At 36.8% G+C, this 27,648-nt stretch overlaps 1 protein-coding gene across 2 annotated transcripts in view; it reads right to left on the bottom strand.

The window, feature by feature from the left end:
• Positions 1–27,648, bottom strand: part of RASSF6 (Ras association domain family member 6) — a 57,050-nt gene that overhangs the window by 4,701 nt on the left and 24,701 nt on the right. For both annotated transcript variants that reach the window (XM_084886028.1, XM_084886029.1), the window contains exons 3-9: positions 19,688–19,766; positions 17,630–17,766; positions 9,131–9,228; positions 7,619–7,803; positions 2,880–2,981; positions 2,507–2,558; positions 59–177 (exon numbers count right to left, since the gene is read on the bottom strand). In XM_084886028.1, the coding sequence (XP_084742154.1) occupies positions 59–177; positions 2,507–2,558; positions 2,880–2,981; positions 7,619–7,803; positions 9,131–9,228; positions 17,630–17,766; positions 19,688–19,766 (772 nt within the window). The remainder of the gene's footprint in view (positions 1–58; positions 178–2,506; positions 2,559–2,879; positions 2,982–7,618; positions 7,804–9,130; positions 9,229–17,629; positions 17,767–19,687; positions 19,767–27,648) is intronic.

Here is a 27,648-nt window from a genome sequence, read left to right as displayed (position 1 = left end):
GTGAGAGGTGCTCAGTCAGGAGCAGGCAAAGACAGACTCAGGGTGATGGTATTCATACATCACTGCTAATTTCTTCTGTATCTTTATCCATGAGGAAAATGCGAGCATTCTTTTTGGAGGGTCCCTGCAGGAGCCTGTGCAGTAGTGGGATGTCTGTCTTCTTCAGCCGTCTCCTTTCTGCAAAAGAAAACAAGAACCAACTGTAGTCAAGAGTTCATACTAGGGAAAAAGAAGAAAGGTAGTTGGACTATTCATTTTCTTTCTTTAGCTTGCTTTGAAAGAAGAACTAAAAAAATCCATGTACAAAGGAGACACTCACTCAAAAGAGTTGAATTGAAATTAAAACCTTAAAATAAACTAAAAATGAACTCCTTTCTCTTATTATTCTCAAAGTTTGACTCCAAGAATTCAATCTTGCCTTTGGTTAGGATGTTCAGAAAAATCTGCAGATCCATTTATGACTTTTATCAAGCAACACACTGCAAAAATCCTTTATAATTTTTCATTCATTCACTCATTCATTTATTCAACAAATGTTTATTGATTCTTTCCTATTTTGTTGAACAAAAAGCCATCTTTCTAGTTATTCAGATCCAGTACTTTGAAATTATCTTCAAGTCTTCCTTTCTATTTTACCCCCCATCCAATCCTTAGCTCTTCCTTAAAAATATATTCAGAATATTTTTACTGTTTCCTTCATCTGTGATAATTCAGCCATGATAATGAGATAAGAAAGAAAATAACAGCCATTTGGTATATTCTAATTTCCAACTTCTACCACAAAAGCACTTCTAGCTTCTATCAAAGTAGCTTTCACATCTGTGATCTCATTTATCCCTCACTAATCCCCCTGCTTGCCTGATTTGTGGGCAGCCATTTGTGAGGGTATGATGGTCAATTTGCATACTACATCTTTATTATATAGAATTCCCCTATGATAAGAAATTTTGTCTTTAGCTTTTTGTTATTATAAACAGTGTTGCACATAAATCTGTAGATATTAGTGTTTTTATTTTTGTGAAATAAATTCTCACCAGTGAGATTGCTGGGAGAAGTGATATATATATAAAATAAATTTTAATAAATACTGTGGTGATGAGTTCTGAAAAAGCACAGAAGGTCATATATTTACCAGAATTGCATGCAAATATCCTTTACTTTGATCTACTCTAGCCAGAGATAGAATCACTTAAAAATATTTTGCCAATCTGATAACTATGAGATAATAATGCATTGTGGATTGAACTTGCCTTTCCTTGACTACTGAATTTCCTTGAATACTTATATTTCCTAGAGTTTAAGACTTTTTCTAAAACTCTTTACTGGTCATTTTAATTTTTTATCCTTTGAATTGCATTGTCAAACTTCCTTCTGTTTTTATTGAATTGGTTATAAGAACTCTTTGATATTTTAGGTACTAATCTTTTTTTCTGATATTCTTCATAATTTACTGTTTATATTTTTTACATTTTTTCTACCTTTTTAAACCTTTCAATGTTTTTCCTGAACTAGAATATGAATATATATATATATATATATATATATATATATATCCTTAGAATTTTCAAAAATTATATATATTTCTAACATTTAAGCTTTTAATAGTGCTTTATTTTTTTAATATGTTTGAGAGCCAGCTTTAATTTTCTTATAGTTATTCTGACACCAAAATGTGTTATTTTATTTATTTCTGGCTTACACTTTCTGATACCTAAATTATAACCGGGGATATAACATTCCAATGTTTTCAATTTTGAGGTTTTCAAAAAATTGAGTATCACCTTGGGTTTTCTCTAATCTCTCACTCGCTGCTCCTAGCATCTGATGCATAACACCTTCCCAATGCCCTGGTTCTAACATTTTAATGTCTACCATCACGTTCCAAATGTGTTTATCTATTGAGGAAGAGTAACACTCTTACAGTGTGTCAGGCATTCTGCTAAGAAAGAGATAAAAGCAAGATCAGAGAAAAATCATCTGTAATGATGACTTCAGTAAGAGTTACAGTAAGAAGGAAAAGCCAAAAAGAAATGATGACTTAAATCAGGGGTCTTCAAACTACGGCCCGCGGGCCACATGCGGCCCGCAGAGGAGTCTGATCCGGCCCGCCAGGTTTTTTGGGCAGTGAGCGCAGCCGAGGTGTTACAGTAGGAATTAGTAGTTCATATAGTCCGGCCCTCCAGCTCTCTGAGGGACCGTGATCTGGCCCCCACTTTAAAAAGTTTGAGGACCCCTGACTTAAATGCTTAACAGTTCCTGGGAAGCTTCATGGATTCTCAAGGGCTCTGATCACCATTCAGATAATTGGATGTTTGGCCAACAAGCAAACTTTTTTGTATTATAAACTCCTCCAGGATACCTTATCTTTGGTTCCTATAAAACACCCTCCCCTCCTTTCTTTTCTCTCATCCTTTCACAAATGGAGTCAGTTGCTCTCCTGCCTTCCCTATGGGCAGAACACTGTATCACAGGGGGAACATGTAAAAAGGTGATCAAGCTTTCTTACCTCCTGTTGCAAAAATAATGTAAAGTGCAAAATCCTGGGCACTGTTTTCAATCTGTCAGTGGAAAAAAAAAATACACGTGAATTATCTGTTGCCATGTGATGTTTTCTAAGCCAACCAGACCCAAATTATGTACCTATTTCCTCCCTTTCATTTTTCACTTTTAAGCATCAAACCTTCTCTGTTCCCTGGGAAAAATGTAATTTCTCAGGGCAAAATTAATAAAAGGTGTCACTCATAGGAAAGAATGCTTCAGAACTGAACATTGATTTTAGATTTACATGTTCATAGGTCTTTTTCAGACAAACGCATTAAGGTGTCTATAGTTAAATTATATACAAGATATTTATACCACAGTTAAGTGATAAAAATTACCTTAAATTTTTTAAGAAGTTGCTTTATTACTTCTTCAGTGTTCATGTTACTGTTTATTCTGACCTTAGTTTCTGATTCAAAGGCTGGGGTGAAAATTGATGTCTAGAAAAAAAAATATTGTCATATACATCTTTAAAATTACATCAAAGTAATAACAGTCAATATTTTGAAACTGTCCTTTGGGCAAGAAAATTCAAATCCAAGGTCACCATTATATAAAGCTTGTTTTCCTTTTTTTGCTTTATTTGTTGTTTTAATATTATGTCTCTCTCTCTCTCTCTCTCTCTCTCTCTCTCTCTCTATATATATATATATATATATATATATATATATATATATATATAATTGATTTTTTACAGAGAGTAAGGGAGAGAGTTAGAGAGCTAGAAACATTGATGAGAGAGAAACATCGACCAGCTGCCTCCTGCACCCCCCACCTGGGAATGTGCCCGCAACCAATGTACATGCCCCTGACCAGATTCGAACCTGGGACCCTTCAGTCCGCAGACTGACGCTCTACCACTGAGCCAAATAGGCTTCGGTTATTATGTCTCCTTTTAAGCAGCCTCGTGTTGTTTCTAGAGTAACTTAGGTAAAACATTATTCGAGCATGTTCAAAATATTTTCACTAGATAATTACACAGTTCTTTAGTATAATTTAAGATTTCAAAATAAGTTAACTATTACAACTAAAAACAAATAAAAATTTACATAAATAGACTTTTTTAAACACGTGTCACACCTTCCTTCTCTTTAGAAATAATTGTTTTAAATTGTTTTCAGTTTGAATCTTATAAAATCATTTCTTTTTGCTTGGTGAGAAATGATCCAATGTTGGCAATTTCATATGGTTCAGCCTATATCTCAACTAAGGTTTGGAGTAAAAGTGCTACCGATCGAAAATCTAGAACAATATTTCCAATAAATTGCTCTATTTAAGAATCTGCCATCTAGATGATACTTGATAAAAGGTTTCTGTGGTCAGATAAGTCTAAGACATTCCTCTTGGGGGTTAGAAATGCACCATAAAAAATGTTATAATCCTATATAATAAAAGTTGACTGAAAGGCGGAATAGCCAGTCACTATGGCACACACTGACCACCAGGTGGCAGATGCTGAATTCAGGAGCTGCTCTCAGCCCACAGGTGCAGGCCTGCTGGTCCCTTCCCTGGCCAGCAGGCTCTGATCCACAGGGGAAGCCAAGGGTAGGTGGCGGCAGATGTGGGTGGTGCCAGGCCAAGGTCTCTGTCCCTCTGGTCACCCCCCTAACACAGAGGATGACCAATGTCAGGGGCAGAACCAGTGACCAGGTGGGAATGACCAACCTCTTGGTCCTTCCCCCCAGCCAGCAGGCTCCAATCACTGATGGCAAACAGGCAACCAGGGGGTGGGTGGCGGCAGGGGGTGGGGCCGGCTGCCAACAGCCAGGGAAGATAGCCCTGATTGCAGGCCAGGCCTAGGGACCATACCCATGCACGAATTTCATGTACTGTGCCTCTAGTAAGCATATAACCATAAATTTTTCACTCTCAGTTTGATCATTATTCTTACAAATAATATCCTCTTTAAGTATACCTATTAATAGCCAATGGCACATACTTTGGAAAATGCTGACCAATATTTGTTTAGTTAGGATTTCCCTAACTTATACATATTTCATGGTTACGTATGTACACAGGGACTAAAATGTGTTGGTACATAGGCAAGGGCTGATTTATCTATTTAGGTAAGTCAATATGTAAGCAAATTAGTGTTTATTAGGCAAAATATATAATTCATAAAAATAATGACATTATTCCCAAGAGTGACATAGAATTCTCAAGTAAATTTTTTAATTTTATTTTTTCCAATCAAGCAATTATTAATTTAGCATAGTTGTAACTATGTGTCAAGATCTAGTCTAAGCCCTTTATAAATACAAATTTAATCTTTGTAACAATTATAGATAGACAAAATTAACTTTATTATGATATAAATACGTGTTCAAAATTTAAAAAATAATAGTGAGTGGAGAAAAACACTCAAATAGGACTTCAGAATAAGAATAATATCAATGGATTACAGTAGAAAGAGGAGCAAGACAAAGATTTTCCTCTGAGGAGAAGTATGTAGAGAAACCAAAAGTCACTATGGGAGACAAAGAAAATATGAATTTTGGGGTGATTTGTTTAATGGAATGTTAGATAGATGAGTCCTATATTGAGAGATTCAGTAAATAAACATCAAAGTATATATATGGAGGACGTTTGGGATAAATTTTTGTTAAGTATGTAGAAAATTCAATGTTTGAGGACATTGTAAGGCATGAATTGGTCACAAATATCACAATGTAAGCATCTAATGTGGATGTTATCCACAGCCTAACAATACTGGCACTACTAAAAGGTTTCATGGTATAAAAACACATTTAAAGACTATATCAGTCCTGGCTGGTTTTGCTCAGTGAATAGAGAGTATTGGCCTGCAGACTGAAGAGTCCAGGATTCGGTTCCGATTTGGGTCAAAGTCACATCCCTGAGTCACTGGCTCAATACCCACTAGGGGGCATGCAGGAGGCAGCTGATCCATGATTCTCTCTCATCAATGATGTCTCTATTTCTCTCTCTCCCTTCCTCTCTGAAATTAATAAAATATATCTTTCACAAAAAAGGCTATATCAATTTAGGTTTATAGATGTTCAGAATTGTATACCCATTGATAGGATGCTTTGGGTTTGGGGGTTTTCTTTCTTTCTAACTTTCTTTCTCTCCCTCACCCTTCTTTTTTTCCTAGTTATTACATGGCAGTGAATGACATTTATGTGAAATACCTGCAGTCCCAGCTTGATCTCTTTTAATCAACAACAATAAAGCAAATGTAAATGGAGTTCTTCCTTTGTATTTGGCACTATGCTTAATTCACCTTATTCCATTTAATCACATCAACAACTTGGTAAAGTAGGAAGGATGAAGGAACTAAGGCTAAGAGATTCAATACATTTTTATTTTGCTCAACAAGAATTTGAAATCAGGTCATTAAGCTATAGCATCTAAGCACTGAATCATGTAACCCTATGCTACACAGCCAACTTAGTGCCAATTTCATTCTTAGTACAAGGATCCCATCTGGAAGCCAATTATTTAGTACAATGTGGCTTTCACGGCCTTCTTTAACATGAGATAACCACACACAACATAATTCTGAGGAAGAGCAGGAGATCTGTAGTTGCACATCTGTTGGGGACTGTCAGTGTTACTTTATGGCCAGGAGGATAATTCTTGAACCAGAAAAGAAAAAGTATATTTGAACAAAGCATTCAGAAGAGAGGTTTGTTCCCCTCAGTTTCCAAAGGCACAACACTGATACCCTCACAAAGATGGAAGAGGAAGAACTAAGGTAGAAAGCCCTACAGGAAAAAGTTTAAGGTAAACGAGTTAATAATTTATATTAAAGAGCTTAGAGTGGTGCCTGACACGGAGTAAAGTGCTTTTGAAGTATTTATTCAATGAATGGATGAGTGATTGCTAAATGACATGACATGAAAAATATTGGTTTTAGAAAAATAATACATTTTCTGCCCTGAATTAAGTAAACTGTCTTACAAATAGCATGGAAAAGCACATGCAAATTTAACACATTTCAAATGAAAAATAACAATACAAATTATATCAAAATGACAGCTAGACTTATATAGAAAATGACGTGTATTTGTACAAGACCTGGAAATGGCCATGAAAAGTGAGAAATCTGATTTATTGGCGTAAATAGGACTTTTAAATGTTAATGCTTAATGTACTTTATTATTATTTTAATCTTGACCTGAGAATATGTTCATTGATGTGAGAGATAAGGAGAGAGAGAGAGAGAGAGAGAGAGAGAGAGAGAGAGAGAGAGAGAGAGAGAGAGAGAGAGAGAGAAACATTGATCAGTTGCCTCCCGTACATGTCCTGACTGAGGATCAAACCTGCAGCCTAGGTATGTGTTCTGAATTGAGCCAGGAGTTTTGGCACATGGGACAACACTCCAACCAACTGAGTCACCTGGCCAGGGCTGTTTAATGTAGTTTAAATAAAACTCTATTGTAGCACTTATATTATTCTAATAACAATTTCCATTGTATTGGTTTCTTTGCCCATATTTTGAGCTCCTTTCTGGCAGAGGCATAAATTAATTCCTTTTTATATTGCCAGTTCTTGGCACATACCAGCCACTTAGATAAGGTTCATGCATAAGGGTGACTAAGAATTCGGGTTCTGGAGTCAGGCAAAGATGTATCCAAGTTCAAAGTTACTATTAAAAGCAGTGTGACCTAAGACAAGTTGCTTAACCTCTGTGAACCTCAATTAACTTGAATGTAAAGTAGGAAAAATAATTGTACCTATTTCATAGCATTGTTGCAGTTTATTAATGAGATAATAAAAAATCAATTTAAATAGTTAACCTAATTCATAACACACAGCCTACCCAATATAATAATATTCTATAATAATAAAAGGGTAATATGCAAATCAGCCAAACAGCAGAACAACCATCCAGACGACTTTCTAGAAGACCTTCTGTATGAAGCAGGGCTGTAAGGGCCAAGGCAGCTGGGGCTTCGAGGGCCTTACCCTTGCACGAATTTCATGCATCAGGCCTCTAAGTTAGATATACTACTACTATTGGCTATTGCTATTTAAATTGTAAGATGAATTGAATGCTATTGTTAGGTTAATAGACAATGCTATTTTAAATGACACCAATAGAATTATAACTCACTTCATGGTTATAAAAGTGTCCGTTAATAGAAGCTCTATGTTTCTGTCTGTCTTTTCTGTCCATCATTGGAGTCTTCATCCTTTTTCTCACCAGGGTTGCTTCACTCATGGTTCTATAGAGCAATGGAGATTTTGGCTCTTCATCAGCATGAGGCTTCAGAGTGCTGCTGTGATAAGATAAATAATCTGGGAAGAATAAAGATAATAGGCACATATCATTTAACCGCCCACCTCTTTGCATCTTGGGTGGATTTGTGTATGTATTTAGTAATATGTAACTAAGCAATGGACTCTAATGCTTTTAAACAGCGAGAGAATAGCAATGCTCTTATGTAAGAATAGGGTCTGCTGGTGGCATTTGTGTTCTATTTTACCTTGAGATTTTAAATAACTTTCTATTGTAATTAGAGCATCATGAAATAGGCATGAGACACTTCATCTTTCTCTAGCACTGGTCCTCAAATACAAATAAATAGATTTTTTATTATATTTTTGATGTTGAGATATTGAGAGTCCCCTGGGTTTAGATGAATATTTTTTTTCTAAGGAGCTAATTGGAAAGATCCTTATTTAAAAGATGTCAAGAGGCCAGGGAATTCTGGAAGGACATCATGTTTGTTATAGAATATGATTTGTTACATGAAAGCAGAAGCTGAATTAAGAATGGTTTGAAAAAATAAATAAACATTGGAAGTTGTCAGTAAATTCAGGAAGGTAATATTAATATGAAGCCTTGTTCAGTCTGAAGCCAACTTGGTAATATCACCACCAGAAACACGAACCTGCCTCCCAGCCTCAGTCACACTCCTTCTTGGATCTCTATATATTATACAAAAACCAAAATCTTTGTAAAATATAAGATATTATAACTGATACTCAATAGTCTCAGTAAGTGATAGCCATTAATATCACATAAATTATTATTGTCATTACTATTGATGCCATTTTTTATAGGTGCTGGCATTTTCCATTGGTTTGGCAAATTGATATGAACTCATTTGATGTTCAATTTACAAAGGAGGAAAGTAGATTTTTCTCTTTTTAAAACAAATGCTTGAAATAACTCTATCAAATATAAATAGTGACCTTAGTATATCTGCCTCTTTCTGAGAAGCAATATTATGTAAATACCAACTAAAATGGTCAACTTCTAAAAAGAAGTGAAGTTCAGTCTGAGATGCATGACCTAACAAAAAAGCTATTGAATATAATAAATAATCATAATCCTTGGAAAAAAACATTGAACAATTTTCTGAGAACAAACTTAATTCAAGACTTCAGCTCTTCCTAATCTAATAAATTTAAGTGATTTTATGTAATTTTTAAAAACTATCATTTTTCTAGAGCTAAGTAATGTTCTTAAACATTCATCAGAACTGTAGTGATTTAAGCCTTTTTTTAAAAACATAAAATAGGAGTTGATTATGTAGTAGTGTGTAAAATGTTAGACTTCAGAGAAACATTTATAATTCATGCTTTAAAGTCTCCTCATTAATAACAGTTTGACACTGACCTTCCTGGGAATTCATTGCTTCGGACTCTGGAATCTCATTCCTGTCTAGTTCACTAATATGATAAAGATCATCAAATTCTCCCCAGCGTGTCATTCCCCTGAAAGATAATAAGTCTTATAAGTGACATCAATTCCATTCATATTGAGGTCCATGACGGTTTTCAGACTTATAGCATTTATATTAGTACTGTGGGCCTCTATTGGTAGATATATCAACCCTGATTTCTAACAATTTTACATTATTAAAATAATATTTATACCAGAGTGGACAGCATGTATTTTAAATATTTCATTTACTTATTTTGAACATATCTTGACACAATAATTCAATACATAGAAATACAGGTTACATAGATTCTATAAAATGGATGTGCAAGTGGAACTGGTACAAACCAACATAACCTGTTGTTATACAGACATCTTATAATGCTCTAAGAGAGTTTAGATACAAAAAATGTTCATTCTGTCAACCTGCATTGAGTTCCTGTTTTGTTTTTTTCCAAAGCATTGTTAGCTAAAGTGACTCCAAAATAATAAGGTACGGTGCCTATCGTCAAGGTCTTGATAAGTATGAAGAATGCAATTTACAAAGGAGGAAAGTATATGGAAACTTCTTTTCTAGAAAATTATGATTTATAGGGGATGCTAACAATTGCCAAAGCATCCTAATGCCTACAATAAATAAAACTAGGCAACTGCTTATTATTGAGCTAATTTGCGTAAAATTCTTAAAATAGTGCCCAACACATAGTAAGTGCTCTGTATGTGTTAAATGATCATAATTGTCCTCATCTTCACTATCATCCTCATCACAATCACCATTATCTGTATCATATTCATGATGGTGCAGGAGCCATTAGAGATCGAGGCTATCCCCAGATCTCTCTAGGTTAATGGATACTATTAGTGATAGGACCAGTCTTCTTCCTACTAAAATCTCTTTTGTAATGTTTGTTTTCCTTATCACCAAAACATATTCACCAATAGGGTATTTATGGAATTAATTCTGGTCGCAACAAAAAATGCTTGTTAATATTAGTGGTCAGTATCCACAAATTGATAAATGTGATACTCCACATAAAATGAAGGATAAAAATCACATATTCAATAGATGCAGAAAAAGCATTTGATAAAACACAGAACCCATTTATGATAAAAACACTTAGCAATGTGAGAATAGAGGGATTAGACCTCAACATAATAAAGGCTATATGTGAAGCCAACATCATGCTCAATGAGCAAAACAAGTGTTTTTCTTAACATCAGGAACAAGTCAGGGGTATCTACTTTCATTACTTTTATTCAACATAGTATTGGAAGTCCTAGCCATGGCAATAGGACAAGAAGTAGGGAAAGAAAAGGCATCCAAATTGTAAAGGAAGAAGTGAAATTGTCATTATTTGAAGATGACATGGTATTTATAGAGAGAACCCTAAAAATTCCGTCAAAAAACTACAAGAACTGATATATGTGTCCAACAAAGTAGCAAGATACAAAACAAATATCTAAAAATCAGTTGAATTTTTATATACCAATAAGGAACTATCAGAAAGGGAAACTAAGAAAACAATCCTATTTGCAATTGTATAAAAAATACCTTGGGATAAATTTAACTCAGGATGTGAGAGACCTTTACTTGGAAAATTATAAGACACAGAAGAAATAAATTGAAGAAGATACAAATAAGTGGATGCATATACTGTGTTCATGGATAGGAATAATCAACATCATTAAAATGTCCATACTGCCTAAAGCAATCTACAGAGTCAATGCAATTCCTATCAAGGTAACAATAGTGTATTTCACAGAACTAGAACAAATATTTTGAAAATTTGCATGGAACCCCAAAAGACCTCAAATAGTAATCTTGAGAAAATACAAGGTTGGGAGAATCACACTACCTCATATAGAACTATACAACAAAGCCACAGCAATCAAAAGAGCATGGTACTGGCAGAAAAACAGATATATAGACCCAAGGGACAGAATAGATAGTCCAGAAATAAACCCACACCTTTATGATCAATTATTATTTGGCAAAGAAGGCAAAAACATACAATGAGATAAAGATAGATGATTCAATAAATGGTGTTAGAAAAATTGAACATACACACTCAGAAAGATAAAGCTAGGTCACCTTCTTATAGCATATACAACAATTAGCTCAAAATGAATAAAGACTTAAATGTAACATTTGTAACCATAAAACTACTAGAAGCAAACATAGGCAGTAAAATCTCTGACATCTCTCTTAGCAATATATATATATTTTTCTGATATGTCTCCTCAGGCAAGGGAAACAAAAGGAAAAAAATAAACAAATGGGAATGCATCAAACCAAAAAGGTTTTGTACAGAAAGGAAACCATCAACAAAATGAAGACAACCCATTGAATGGGAGAACATATTCACTAATGATACTTCTGAAAAGGGGTTAATATTCAAAATTTATAAGGAACTTATAAAACTCACCCCCCCCCCAAAAAAGCAATCCAGTTAAAAAATGGGCAAAGGATTTGAATAGATTCTTCTCCAAAGAGTATATACAGATGGCCAATAGACATATGACAAGATTCTCAATGTCACTAATCATCAGGGAAATGCAAATCAAAACCACACTAAGATATCATCTCTCACCTTCCAGAATGGCTATCATCAATAAATCAACAATCAGCAAGTACTAGCGAGGATGCAGAGAAAAGGGAACCCTCATGCATTGTTGGTGAAAATACAGATTGGTACAGCCACTATGGAAAACCTTATGGCATTTCCTTAAAAAAATAAAAGTGGAACTGCTTTGTGACACAGTGATTCCACCTCTGGCAAGATATCCGAAGAAACCCCAAACACTGATTTGAAAGAATATATGTACCCTTATGTTGACTGCAGTGTTATTTACAATAGCCAGGGTTTGGAAATGGCCCAAGTGCCCATCAGTAAATGAGTGGGTAAAAAAGCTGTGGTACATTTACACACTGGAATACTACTTGGCTGTAAAAAAGAAGAAAATTTTACCTTTTGCAACAACATGGACAAACATGGAGTGTTATGCTAAGTAAAATAAGCCAGTTGGAGAAAGACAAATAATGATATGATTTTACTTACATATGGATCTAATGAACAAAATAAACAAACAAACAAACAGAAACAAACTCATAGAAACAGAAAACAGTATGGTGATTAGCAGAGGGAAAGGGAAATAAGGGGAGTAGTAGAGGGCAAAGGAGGATAAACGGTGACAGAGGAGATTGGACTTTAGGCGATTGTTAACACACAATACAATATACAGATGACATATTATAGTAGTGTATACCTGAAATATGTATAATTTTATTAACTAATATCACTCCAATAAATTCAATAAAAGTTTAAAAAAGAATACTAGTGCTGGTGAGTCTAAATAAATGTGATTCTTTTTTTTCCTTAATTTTTGAATTATTTTGAGGTCTTTTTACAATTTTTATATCATTTGAGCCTCACAATAGCCTTAGGAAGGAAATAAAGGGGATCCTAATATATTTATTGATTAGTTTTCCAGTGAACTCTACTATCTAACATATAGTCAGTCAAAACAAATATTGTAATGTCCAAAAACTATAAATAATAACTTTCACACAAAGGAGAAATATTCAGGTCCTAACCCAGAATCTATTCTTATGATAGATGAAATTATTCATTTTCCACAATGTATAGAAGATTAATAGACAAAGGAGGAAGATACAATTATCATAAAAAAGGGGGTAGCAATTGAAAAAACAGACTACTGAAGAAAAACAGAAACTATAAAGGAGAAGCAACCTGATGTTATTTCATATGGGGGTGATGAAATGAGAAAGAATGCAAGACCAGTAATGTACTATACATTCTTGGGGACCCTGGCAGACTTGACACCCATTCTCACTTTCTTATAGCTTAGTGGTGTCACACTACTACCAGGAAACAAACATGGCTCAATATAAGCAGTGTTTAACCCCCCTTTCTTCCTACCATCTTAAAAGACTACACCAATTTCTAGTTTGCATAATTTGAAGTACCAACATATACAGCTGTGCACATGACCAAGTTTGAAGATAGTTACTCAGAGTTTTCAAAACAAAATAAAACAAAACAAAACAAAAAAACCCGACTACAACTTTATGTAATATCAAGCAGTTTAACTTGCCCCAGTAGGAGACTGTTTGCATTGCTCTGACCAAGCTTCAGGATGTATACCATTAGCAAATTTAAACTGTGGCTAGGTTTTCTAATGAGTTGCAAAAGAAAAAGGAGGTAGAAATTTGATAGGCAAATAGCAGATGTCACTTCTGTACCTATAATGTAAGAAATCCCCCCACTATTGATATTATTGAAATGTACACCTGTCCAGTTTTCTGCTCTTTATTTCATTCCACTATGACTTGTCCAAAATGTGTCAAGGCTGACTTTGGAAATATATGAAATGCAGAAAGAAAAACTGATACAAACAAGCATAATAAGGCTGTCTTTTTTTTAATTTTCAAAAGAAAATACTTGGACCAGATATAAGAGATCAAAGTACTCTCTATAGAACTCATTCTATAAAGGATTACAAGTGGTCACAGCTCAAACAAACTGATTTATTTTAAGCTTCTACCACTCCCATTAAGCTGACTCAGTGTGACTCATTTCTAATATAATTAAAACAAACTAGTGTAACAAACGGATGAATCTCTCAAGGGGTGAACTGAAAGGCAAGATGGCAGTGCTTCCTGCAGCTGAGAACACACCTTTTTTCACTCCACATCCACCCACTGGAGCTACAAAATCTGTGATCCTGTGGCTGCAGATGTGTAAGTTCTGCTGATAGAAACCCAGTGTGGGGAAGGGAACATGAGAGCAGTTCCACAGAGTGAGGGAATAGTCTTTTTATGTCCTCTGCTCATTTCATTTCACAATTTCATTTGATCTCAGTATTTAAATGAATGAGGGTGTCTAGCACTGGAGTGCAACAATGAGGAGAACCTTAGGTGGCTCTGCCGCCCACTAGGAAAGCCCAGGCCAGGGGGCAGACCTTCTGAATAATGCTGCACCTTCCTTCTGAGTGTTCAGCTGGTTCCCAAGAGAGATTCTCGCTAATTAATTGCAGCTGAATCTATTCTTGCTCTGTGTGGGTGAAAGAGAGGAGTGGGATCTTTTTCTGACAACCCTCACCCACCAGAACTATCTGATACACTGCAAGTGTGAACTCAGACATTCTCCCATAGCTCTCATTACTGTAGTAAAAACCAAGCAGTTTTCTGGGTAATTCTTTCTCAATCTTAAATTAAAGAGATAAATTCCTGTTTCATTAACAGCAAAACTCTGATAAACCCTGGGAAATACATCCTGAGGATAGTCATTCATAACCTGCCACAGTATGTGGAGAGGCATTATTATTACCTTCTCTACCTGGACTTTTAAAACGTATCCCAAAATTCAGGATTTATAGGAACAAGTTCCTTATATTTTAAATTGACACATTAAAAATATCTTGGGATATTAAAAACAATGACAACTTAAGTGATAATACAATGTCTTACTGCATCCCCTTGACATCTTCCCATAATGTTCCATACTTATCAAGTTTTCATGAATAAAATCATCAAAAGGAGCTGACTGCCAAGAGAACTTGGCAATGAGTTCTAAGGCAATATGAAGAATGATAGCTAATTTTGCCAAATTCATATCTTGTACGATTTTCTTAAAGCAGGGTCCAAGGGTAATTTCACCTTTTCAATGATGCTCCTACTCATTTAGAATCATCAGCTCCATCAATCACATAGTATATGAAGATGAAGGATACAGGGCTTCGTCTAGGTTTGTGGTCTTCCTTCCACTCTTCCATAAGTCCTGGACCCTTTGCCCATTGGCAATCCTTAGCTTGGGTGGAAGATTAGTCAGAAGTAGTATATGTACAGAGAATTCTCACAAAGAAAATAATTTAACCATCAGGCTTCCAAAGGCTTCATTTAATACTATATTTGAGTCTCTTCTTTGAGTCAAGCACACTGCTGAGTAATGGGGTAGCAAATATGAATAAGATATACTCCTTATGCATGAGGAACCTAAAGGCAAGATGGGGAGATAGGTGCATAACAATATTGGTAGTGGCATGGTCTGAAATGGTATAGAAAAGTTGTCAGTGCATCTAGTACAGACTGAAGTATTAAAAAAGACTTTCTAGGGAATGTGTTATCCAACCTTATTTACAAGCATCAGTAGAAGAGACTGAAAATAAGTATGGAAAAGCAGGTAGACTTCCAGGCAGAGAGTTAGTGAAGTAAGAAACTATATGCTATATTAAGGGAATAAAAAATGTTCAGACTTGCTGGAGCATCATGTTTGAAAAAGATTGGCAAGGTGCACATAGTGGGGCTTCAGTGTTATCTTCAAAGGAAAAGTGGAGCTTCCCTCATGGTGCAAGCTGTTTTTTCTTTATTTTGGTTGAAGACCAGATTGGGGAAATAATCCTGGCAGCTCTCTCTCCATCTTCTCCTCTGCTCTGGTAGAACTCTTGGCCATCTACCTATAGATGGGAGATGAGTGAGGTGAAGGTTTACTACCTTCACACACACACACAAAAGGGAGATGAGTTGCAACTTCAAGGATTAAAGAAGAAGGGAGGTTGGATGATAGAAGATCTATTATTATTATTATTATTTTTTTTTTTTTTGAGCAATCTCCATAAGATTTCCATAATGGCTGCACGAGGGTTCCCTTTTCTTCACATTGTCACCATTTCTGGTTAAAACTCATTTGTTAACTTTTTGATAATAGTGTGCAGTAGTTCCTCACTGATGATTAATGATGTTGAATATCTTTTCAAATGTCTCTTGGCCATTTGTATGTTTTCTTCGGAGAGATTTTTTTTTTTTATGTCCTCTGCCCATGTTTTGATTGAATTGTTCGTTCTTTTTGTTATTGAGTTGGATGAGTTTCTTATATATTTTGGATAGTAATTCCTGACCAGATATATTATTTACAAATATAGTCTCCCATTCTTTTAGTGTCTTTTCATTTTTTGATGGTTTCCTTCACTGTGCAGAAGCATTTCAGTTTGATGAAGTCCCATTTATTTATTTTTGCTTTTGTTTTCCTTGCTCTAGGGATTATATCCAAAATGATATTATATCAAATAGTGTTTGATATACACTATTTGATATAATATCATAAAACTTAGAAGAAAACCACCTATGTTTTCTTCTAAGTTTTATGGTTACCATACAACCCAGCAGTTCCACTTCTGGGTATTTATTTAAAGAAAACAAAGACACTAATTTGGAAAGATATTTTTACTCTTATGTTTGCTGCAGCATTATTTATAGCAGCCAACACATGGAAGCAACTAGATACCCATCAATAGATAACTGAGTAAAGGACACACACACACACACACACACACACACACACACACAAACACACACACTGCAATATTACTCAGTAATCCTGTATTTTGAGACAACATGGATAAACTTAGAGGGTATTATGCTAAGTGAAATAAATCAGATAGGTAAAGGCAAATGTTGCATGATTTCACTTATATGTGGAATTTCAAAAAGGAAAACAAATGAACCAACAAAAGAAAAGCAGACTCAGAAACAAAGAACAAATTAATGAATGTCAGAGGGGAGGAAGGTAGAGGAATGGGTTAAAAAAGATAAAGGAAAATATAGTCAATAATTGTGTTATAAGTTTGCACAGTGACAGATGGTTACTAGACTTAGTGTAATGTTTACACAGTAAGATGCATAAATGTTGAATCACTATGTTGTACATTTAAAACTAATATAATATTGTATACCAATTATGCTTTAATAAAAATTAAAATAAAAAAGGAGGAAGGGCGAGTGGAAGAACAGAAAAAATATAAATTTGATTCCTTTTGAGAATATTTATTTGCTTTTCTAAAAATAATGAAAGGTAATGAAAAAATCAGCCCAACTTATTTATTCAAGGTCTGGGTGCATAAACCCATACAGAGAACTATTTTGTACACTTACTGAACTTCAGCTACACTTGCAGTGCCTTGTTGAACAGAGTCAGGACAATCAGGTGGAGCATAATTAAATCTACTTTTCAGAAAGCAGAAGAGCCCTTTTTTTCTAGATAAATTTAAAAAAGAATTTGTATCCTCTGCGTGTGTGTGTGTGTGTGTGTGTGTGTGTGTGTGCAGGCCAGGGATAATAAAATCTTGCCTATACATTTAATTTTTTTTCCAATGAAAACATGCAGTCTTCAAGGAGAGAGAGAAGCAATACAACAGAGAGATCAAGGTCATGGGCTCTCCAGTCCGTAGACCTGAGGTTCAGTCCAGTCCTGCTACCTACTGATCAGATATCTTGCATAATTACTGAATTCAGAGTTCTGGTTTCTGAACACCTACTTCATAGAGTTGCTAAGGGATTCAGTGAGCATTTAGAAGTGCTCCCATCTGTAAGAGTGCATACAATAAAGGTAAACATGCAGGTTATTGAAAGAATTAGAAACATGAATTATAGCTTACATTTTGGAAAAGACATCTGGTGACTTCACAGTAAAAGAAGGAATTTGCTTCTCATCTTGTATTTTCAGCTGTATGGGCCGTTTCACTCCCCAGAAAATGTCCAACATTCCTTCAACAATTAGTTTACCATCGTCAGTCTAGGGAAGAAACCAAGCATCTCAAAGATTCTTTTTTGTACTATTTATAGAAGGTAAATGATTCAACTGAAGATGTAGAAATTAAGAATACAAAGCATCTTAATAAATAAATTTTTAAGTGGGATTGGTTGGCTTTTCAATTTATCTTCAAAAGAATTCTACTTTAGCATTGGAGGAATGTTTTTTAAGTTGGAAATATTTAACAAAAGAAGAAAAAATATTTTATTTTTGATAACAGCTATAACCAGTGAAGTAAGACACAATAACGATGACGCGCCCAACAGAGGGCACAGTATGATAAAGCGTTTCCTGAATTTTATGATTCTGCAAAGTTTGCTCTCTCACATTGTTCAGATCCCAGGGTTAAATTCTTCTCCTCCCCACTAAGTAAGTAAATATCTTTTTTTCTCCTCACCCCACCTAGATTCTGGAGCCTGCTCCCCCACTTCAATGTTCTCCACAGCCAATGACACCATCTGACATAACATACATTTTACTCCTGTTTCTTATCTGCCTACTAGAATTTAAGCAGCATGAAGGAAGCACAAAACAAACTTCTAAACATCAGGAATTCTGTGGGAACTATTGAATTAAAATGTAAATCATCATTTTCTTAAAGTTTTTACCTTTTCCTAAATTTTATATTTTTATAATTATAGATATTAGAGATCTCTCAGGTATTGAAATTATTTAAAATTTGATCCATTTCTTTTTAAAGGGATCAGTTGTTCTTCTGTATATAATTACATTTGAGAAGTTATTTGAAATACCCCATTGAAGTAAATTATTTAAGCTGACTAGTAAACATTAAAGTGCTTTGTAAATATCCTCTGACCCAAATGCAGATTTAAGCCAAATCATGGTGACCTATAGTCAGTGTTCTACTACCATAATTGAAGATTTCAACCAGAATATTAGAAAATAATAATATTCCCTGGGATCAGGAAGATATAAAAATGGGAAGCAAGCAGCATTAGAATACAAGACTGTAGAAAGAGGTGTGGAGAATGAGGCATTCAACTGAAAGGAAGGAAGGAGAAGAGAGAAAGGAAAGCAAGAAAGAAAGCAAGAAAGCAAGAAAGCAAGAAAGCAAGAAAGCAAGAAAGAAAGGGAGGGAGGGAGGGAGGGAGGGAGGGAGGGAGGGAGGGAGGGAGGGAGGGAGGGAGAAAGGAAGGAAGGAAGGAAGGGAGGGAGGAAGGAAGGGAGGAAGGAAGGAAGGAAGGAAGGAAGGAAGGAAGGAAGGAAGGAAGGAAGGAAGGAAAGAAGGAAGGAAGGGAGAAAGGGAAGAAAGAAGGAAGGGAGGGAAGAAGGAGGGGGGGAAGAGGGAGGGAGGTTGGTTTAAGGTCAGTGTGTACAGTAGCCTATCAACTGCATTCCTGAAAATGTTTTCTAGCTTCAGGACTTTCCTGAATTGTTTCTTTAACATTTGAAAGTGTATTATTATAATATGGTATGCATGCACTTTGATGATCATGTATATTAACAACCAAATCAGACTCTATTACAGATATCCCATATAGTTATGATTTATTGAGTCATTCTCCACTGATAGAGACTAAAGATACCTTCAAAATTTTTTCCCATTACAAACGATATCACTGTAAACAGCTTTCTGTATACATCCTGGTGCATTTGTAAGAAAGTATTAGGACAGATTTCTAGTAAAATTGCTGAAAGCACATGTCATTAACATTATTTTAAATTATTTCATTTTCCCCCAAAATTCTGAGTAAGTTATTGATGTCCCAGGACTGGAATTTTATTGATATACTTAAGGAAATTATGATCAACTTAAAGATGAACCTGTTTCTCAGACCATTTGTGCTACTGGCTTATAAACTCCAACTCATCCCAACTCCTCTGGACCTTTATGATTTTTTTCCTGTGAATCAACTGTATTTAATTTATTTGATGGGCTTACCTGTCCATATGAAATATGCAGATTTTCCTGGTTCGCATAAAAAATGTTATAGGTCTTCAATAAAGAATTAAGCTGCTCCCTAAAAAAAATTAATAAATAAAATACATTCTGTTACAACCAGTCTTAGGCTCTTTCATGCTGAAAAACAGTAATGGTGCTTCCAGGTTGTAGAGGTATGAGATGGAAAGAAATGGTTCAATGGGATCTTTACTCATCTGTCATTTTAAATTAATGTAGGTCATTGAAAACGAAAGGCTTCTTAGGATACAAATAAACATTAAAGATACTAATTCATAAATTAACAGCCAAATAAAGGAAAATGACTCTGGCCAAAAGTGGTGAGGAGAGTGCTCTACAGCAGAAGGCAGCCATGAAATAGACATTTGGTTTTACATTCCTTTTTTGTTTTATAACAGTTAGCCACTTAGAATGTGCCTGACACTGTGCTTCCCACTGAGGATAGAGCGATGGTTCAGAAAGGGTCTCTGCTCCTGAGTTTCTGCCTCTTTGTGACGGGCTGTGCCAGGGGGAACACTGTATTCTGCCACACCTCCATCCTTTCCTCCGTGCTGCCCACCACTCAAGATGCTTATCTTACCTTCTCCCATGGTCCAAGCTATCCTCTCTCATCTGGATTATGGCAACGGTCTCTTAAAAGCCTCCCTGTGTCCGTTGTCTATTCTCAACAGCAGGAACTATTTTAATGCACTCTTTATCATATCTCTCTTTTGTTCAAATGCTTCCCATTATTAGGAAGAATGCCAATATCCTTCCAATGACTTCAAAGGCCAGATGTGATCTGGTCTGCTGTTACACCTTCAGGGTCATTTCCTACCTCTCTCTCCTTAGCTTACTACACCCCAATCACTGACCACCTGAGGTGCCTTGAACATTCTCATCTCAGGGCCGTTGTATTTGCTGATCCCTCGGCCAGAATGCTCTTTCCCCTGACACAATCACAATGTTAGCATGCTCATTTAAAAAAAAATTACTCAAAAGTCATCTTCTCAAAAAAGTCCTTCTTGACCATCCAATCTAGAAATATGCCATCTCAGACATTCAGATCTTGCTTTCCTCCTTGCTTCTGTCCCTTAGTCATCATCAAAACTTGTATACATTTTACTTATATTCTTATCTAAAATAATAAGAGCATAATATGCTAATTAGACTGGACATCCTTCAGAATGAAGCCAGGGCTGTGAGGGAAACCCAAGTCCCCTGGTGCCTGCCTAAGGGAAATGTGGGTTCCAGATGCCAGAGGGAAGCTGGTGCCAACAGCCGAGGGAAGGAAGGCGTACTCCTGCACAAATTTCATGCATCAGGCCTCTAGTAATATGTAATTATATATTTTTATATATTAATAAATACCCATATATTATAAGAATATGTGTTTTTATAATATTGTCTTATATTCTGTCTCCCCCACTAGATTATTTAGATCTCTGAGAATGGCCAAGCCTGTGTGTGTATGTTTTTAAAAAATATTTTATTGATTTTTTTACAGAGAGGAAGGGAGAAGGATAGAGAGCTAGAAACATCAATGAGAGAGAAACATCGATCAGCTGCCTCTTGCACATCCCCCATTGGGGATGTGCCCCCAACCCAGGTACATGCCCTTAACCGGAATCGAACCCAGGACCCTTCAGTTCACAGGCTGACACTCTATCCACTGAGCCAAACCGATTTCAGCAAAGCCTGTGTGTTTTGTTTACATTGTATTTTATGTGCCTGGAAGAGGGCCTGGCACATAGTAAGAACTCAGCAAATACTGGTTGAATGAAGTGACCAGAGAAATTTTTATTCTTAAGAAAACAAGATATACCAAAGAAAGGAGGAAAGGGTTTTAAAAATATAAGCAGTTTTATAGAGGAGAAATCTCATGATATTACATTTCCAAATATATAAATAATTAATATCCCTTTGATCCTCAACATATCTCTCTCCTATAAGAATTTTGGCTCCATGAAGGCAGAAATTTTGGTCTTATTTTTTGCTGTCTTCTCGGTGCTCATAGTAGGTTCTTTTAAAATAAATACTGAGTATTAAACAACAGAATTCATGTATATTAATTTTTACATGTTTGAGATTGCCTAAACATTTTTTTTCCATTTGAGTTTTCTCTGTCATATTCCATGTGCTTATTTCTAAGAATCAATACACTCTGCACAATCACTACATAAAAAAGTTTCTACAGAATATGCACCCCTATGTTCATAGCAGTGTAATTTATAATAGCTAAGATTTGGAAACAGCCCAAGTACCCATCAGTAAATGAATGGATAAAAAAGTTGTGGGGTGTTTACACTATGGAATACTATGCAGATTAAAAAAAAAGGGGGATTGAGAAGAGATATACCAAAGAACTTATATACTTATATGCATAGCCCAAGGACATGGACAATGGGTAGTGAAGACCTGGGATATGGGTAGGTGTTGGAAGGAGGGCGTAAAAGAGAGGTGGAAATGGGAGATATCTGTAATACTATCAATAATCCTATCTAATAAAAGAGTAATATGTAAATTGACCATCACTCCAACATACAAGATGGCTGTCCCCATGTGGTCAAAATGGCTGCCCCCATGTGGACACAAGATGGCCACCTCAAGATGGCCAGCAGGGGAGGGTAGTTGGGAGCGACCAGGTCTGCAAGGGAGGGCAGTTGTGGGCAATCAGGCTAGCAGGGGAGGGCAGTTGGTAGGGACCAGGCCTGCAGGGAGGGCAGTTAGGGGTGACCAGGCCGACAAAGGAGGTAAATTGGGGTGACTGGGCCTGCAGGTAAGGGCAGTTGGGGGGTCCCAGGCCTGCAGGGGAGAGCAGTTGGGGAGGAACCAGACCTCCAGGTGAGGGCAGTTAGGGGTGACCAGGCATGCAGGGGAGGGCAGTTAAGGGCAAACAGGCTGGCAGGGGAGTGCTTAGGGGGTGATCAGGCTGGCAGGTAGAAGAGGTTAGGGGCAATCAGGAAGGCACGCAGGGGAGCAGTTGGGAGCCAGCAATCTTGAATTGTGAGAGGGATGCCAATTGGAAGAGGGTGCACCCTGGGCTGAGGGATACAACCCCCCCATGTACAAATTTTGTGCACTGGGCCTCTAGTAAAAATATATTTAAAAGAAAAAAAGAAAATTTCCATATCAATATTGAAAAAAAAAGAAAAGAAAAATTTCTACAGAATTCCTGTATGCTATATCATTCCATTTCCCAACTGGGTTACTTTATAGTTTTAGTGTTCATAAATATTTCTGTTCTAAATATCACTGAACACACTGATTTTGTTCCTTTGGAGACATTGCTGTGGGATATTTCCTAAAAATTGCAGTCTTGGTGTTGACTACAAACACTTTTTCAGCTCTCATTATTGAGTGTCAGGACAGCATATAGACATTTCTGGTTCACATTCTGATATGCTGAGCTGTGAGAGTTGTTATGAAAGCAATGAATTTTTATGTAACCTTATTCCCTCAGCTTCTCTTTCTGATAAAACTGCATCATAAAGTACAAGTATCTTCCAAAATATTTACCTCAGGATTATGTATAATTAGAAAGGTTATTCTCTGGGAACAAGCTATTTTCTGTTCCCAAACAAAATCTGACTAAACCTTTAGCCATAGAATTAACTTGGGGGATTGACAAACAAATGACCCAGGGAATTGGCAAACAGTAGTCCTGGGCCATTTTTTTTTAATAAAGGTTTATTGGAATACAGCCACACTCATTTGTTGGCTTGTTGTCTGTAACTGCTTTCCTGCAACAACAGCAAGGCTGAGTCCTTGTGGCAGAAACCAAATGGCCCACAAAGCCTGAAATATGTTTTATCTGGCTCTGTCGAGAGAGCTGGCCACCCTATCAGCCCTGTGTAACACGGGGTAACTGAATACCACAGGAGTCTTCCATACTTCTTTTCACCATAGGCAGGATCTTGCTGACTATTAATGTCACTTTGAAGGATATTGGAGTGTGGAGAAGAGTTGAGCTCAGTAAAATAATGTTAAAATAAAATTAGGTAAGTTAATGGTGCAATAAAGCAAATAATTCCCAAAGGAAATTTCGAAGATAGGTGAACAACTATAACAATAGTGAGTGCATTCCAAATACAGTATTTAAAAAATCGTCACATTTTAACTCTATGTACCTGACCAGAGGAACTTTTGAAGATGATTTGTTTATACAGCTGATGAAACAATGGGGGCACAAAGAGTGAATTGATCCTCTGCTGACTGATTCAAATTATGCACCCTAACAGAAGACCTGTAGTAATGGCCACTCATTCATTCACTGTGTGAGCACAATCATGAGGCCGCCGTCATATTCAGAGGGTGGGTGAGAGCTTAGAAGATCTACAGCAAACATGGGAGGGTGAGCATTGAACCTGGAAAGTGTGAAGAGCTTACCAGGAAAAGTAAACATTAGCAAGGCCATGTAGCTCTTTCTATAGTTATTTGTGCAGAAAGCTCAAAAAGTTGGGATTCTAAGAATACAACACAGAAAATGGGGAGTGGTGAGCGATGAGCTGAAGAAGCAGACAGGAACCTCGTGAACCATTTTAAGAGGCTTAGAATTCACCCTGCAGGCAATGGGCAACTACTGAAGGTCCCTGTCAAGAAAGAGACATGATGATGCTAAGGGCCAATAGGGAACTCATGGGAAACAGATTTCAAGACTGGATAAGATGCAGCAGGAAGAGCAGGACCATTGTAACAGTAGCCTTGTTACTGTTCCACGGAAAGGTGCCAGATGCCCCACATATATGGGAGGTTTTAAAGCATTAAAGGGATCTAGAATAAGTACAGGGGATTATGCGGTTTAGGAAATCCAAAGGTAATTACCAATCGTTACCTAGGCAGTCCCTAGTCAGGAAAAGAGACACTGATTTAAGGTACACTGTAATTTATCATTGGTAATTGTAATAGATTTTAGAGTACATTTAAATGTTATATATGGATCTCTCAAAAGAGCACCCTTCCCTCTAAGTCCCCAAAGAATTCATCCAGCCCAAACCAGAAAGCTTAGCCACTGTTCAGGCCCTAACAAAACTGTGAAGTAGGTGATAAGCAATGGATTCCATGTCCCATCTTCTCAGTTTATAAATCTCTGGTGTATAGACGCTGTAAGGATACTCAGGAAGTAGATGTAAGGTTCAAACAGCCTGTTTACTTTATGAGTGACAGATAAGAAATCTATTTTCTAAGATCTGGATATTCAATTAGAAAACATTGCACAGCATATCATCTGGATTGTATTTTTACAAAACTAAGGGATGGCAAACTTTCATATAAGCTGGATGTCTAACTAAATGAACACAGAATCACAAGCTTCCCCAGGAGAGAAGCAGGCATCACACATTGGCAGTGCAGAGAGGGGATCCTGATAAACGCTGACAGACACCCAGAATTATTCATTACAATTCCCAGAAGAGTGCTAGCCAGGGAGAGACTTATCATGGAGTGACAGGTGTAGAGGAAGGATGTCGGTGAGAGCACAGGGTCCCTGTTCCTTTAAGGCTCCCAGCTCAATTTTAATGAGTCACAATGGATCAACTGTAAAATGCTTAGGTGTACTTTGCACTTTGTGGCCTGAATTGCAGCTGCTCAGCAGATGGGAATTACCCACAATCTGACGTTTGCCATGAATAACAGACTTAGCAAGAAATGAGTTCCTCAATCTTATCACGCTATTTAGCTGCTGGAAGAAACAATTTTATAAAACTGTAATACGCATGGATATTGGATGGCACGGTATACAGAAATGAGTTAGGAATAGGTAGAATGGATGTCAAATACTAGTTGTAATAAGAGTGCTTTCTCTTGCTTTACTAATGATTCATGGCACAATTAAGCGGTTATCAGATCCCTTTCCTGGAAACCAGAAAACCCTGTCCCATTCTTTACTAAGTAGCCTTTACAGTTTGTTCTCACTGAAGGCAAGCCAGAAATAGTGTTGTATGCTGTATTTCAACACACACTTAAGAGACTGCCACATGACACAAAATAAACTTCAGAGGAAAAATATGGCCCACGCAGCCACCAAAGACACGTTTGGCCAAGGCTGTGCTTCCTGAGTTTGTGTGACTTCTGCCTCTTGGAGTCTTGCTAAAAATATTCAGGCTTCACATCAGGCAGCTACTGAGCTGCATGGAGGCAGCAGCACTAGGAAAAGTTCCGCTGTGTGTGTTGCCTTAACAGCAGGAACCTCAAACATGTAAGAGTCTCTGCAAAGATATGAAAAACCGAGGCAGAATAAAAACGCTAATCTGCTCTCTTACACAGGTTATTTCCTGCTAAAAAGCCCCCCCCCCCTTATTGATTTTGTTCATAATGTTAAATTTTAGCAATGAGTTAATTTCATGTCAGGTTCAAAAAAACAATTTGGACTTACGGTATCTATAATAATAAAAGGGGAATATGCTAATTAGACCAAATGTCCTTCCAGGCGTCATTCCAGACATCCTTCTGGAAGAAGCCAGGGCTGGAGGGAAGCAGCCTGGGTCCCGAGTCCTGGGTGCATGCCAGCGGCTGGAGGGAAGCCTGGGTTCTGGGTGCCAGAGGGAAGCTGGTGCTGGCAGGCAGAAGGAAGGCCTACTCTTGCATGAATTTTCGTGCATCGGGCCTCTAGTGTTTTTATAAAATAACTAGGAGTTAAACATGAAAAAGTAACAAATTGAATTTTCTGGAATTAAGGTCGGATTTTTAATTTTACTTGCTGCAGTTCTGTACACCTCCCGAACTCTATATAATATGTACATAATTAATTAATAATATTTTTATAAATTTACTTCCATAAAAACACAAGTAAATGCCTCCATGTTTGGAGAAAGGTGGGACTAGAAAATAGAACAGAGAATAAGTACAACCTTATCATTAAGCTGCTTGCCAAGACAAATCATCATTCCACATTGCTGACATCTGCAAGCAGGAGCAGAATTCTCTTAACCCACCTTACCCCTCATTACTGTCAACTTGAATCCCGGAATTAACACTGCAAACTTTTGCAGCCCCTCTTCCAGAAGTGGCCCCAGCCCCAGGTCTTATTTGCCTTTGGCCTCATCTCCTGGTTCAAATGATGAGGGAAGAACACTTTTCAACCTTTGCATGCAGACCTTCCCCAGTTAGCAAAGTAGGTTACTCACATTTCCATTGCAAATGAGGCTTGGGTTCTATACAGTGAAAACTGAGAAGTTGGAAAGAGGAGGACTATCTTGATTGAAGTAGAAACACAAAGCCTGAATTAATAGGGAGCTCCAAATTTGCCTAACTCATCCTGCCTTCCTTTGAAAGGGCTGTCCTTTGGAAATGGAAGGGATTCTAACATTTCTAGCAACTTTGCCAAGGTAGCCTTAATCATTGCTGCTGTTTGGGGCGAGGGCACCTGTGACTTGTTTATTCTTCCAAGTAGTGTTATATTGAGGCCCCAACTCTCTCCTCAGTGCTGACAGCTGATAATTTTAACATTGGGAGAGGAAAAGAGAGAAAAATCTGGTGATTTCATGAAATCCAAATCTAATCAATAAGGTAATATGACCAGACCTATCTCGCTTCCACCACATAACCACCATCTAGCTGCTTCCAGCCATTTTGTGACATTCATATTTTCTGAGCTATTCATCTTTTCAATATGGCCCTGCAGCCATCAGTAGATAGAAATGTCAGCTTTCTCAGTCCCTCAAGTCCTAGAACTCTGATAAGAGCAAAACAATGAAAGATTAGGGAGTCATTTCACAGTATTAAGAAGAAACTTGAGCCAGGCCAGTGAGGCTCAGTGGTTGAGCATCAGCCTATGAACCAGGTCACAGTCTATTCCCAGTCAGGCACATGCCAGGTGGTGGGCTGGATCCCCAGCAGGGGGCGTGCAGGAGGCAGCCAATCAGCGATTCTCTCTCATCAATGATGTTTTTTTTTTTCTCTCTCCGTCTTCCTTCCTCTGAAATCAATTATATATATATATATATATATATATATATATATATATA

Source organism: Pipistrellus hanaki (genome assembly GCF_964339955.1).
Source record: "Pipistrellus hanaki genome assembly, chromosome: 1".
NCBI classification, from domain to species: Eukaryota; Metazoa; Chordata; class Mammalia; order Chiroptera; family Vespertilionidae; genus Pipistrellus; species Pipistrellus hanaki.
This window is presented reverse-complemented; position numbering and strand designations above follow the sequence as displayed.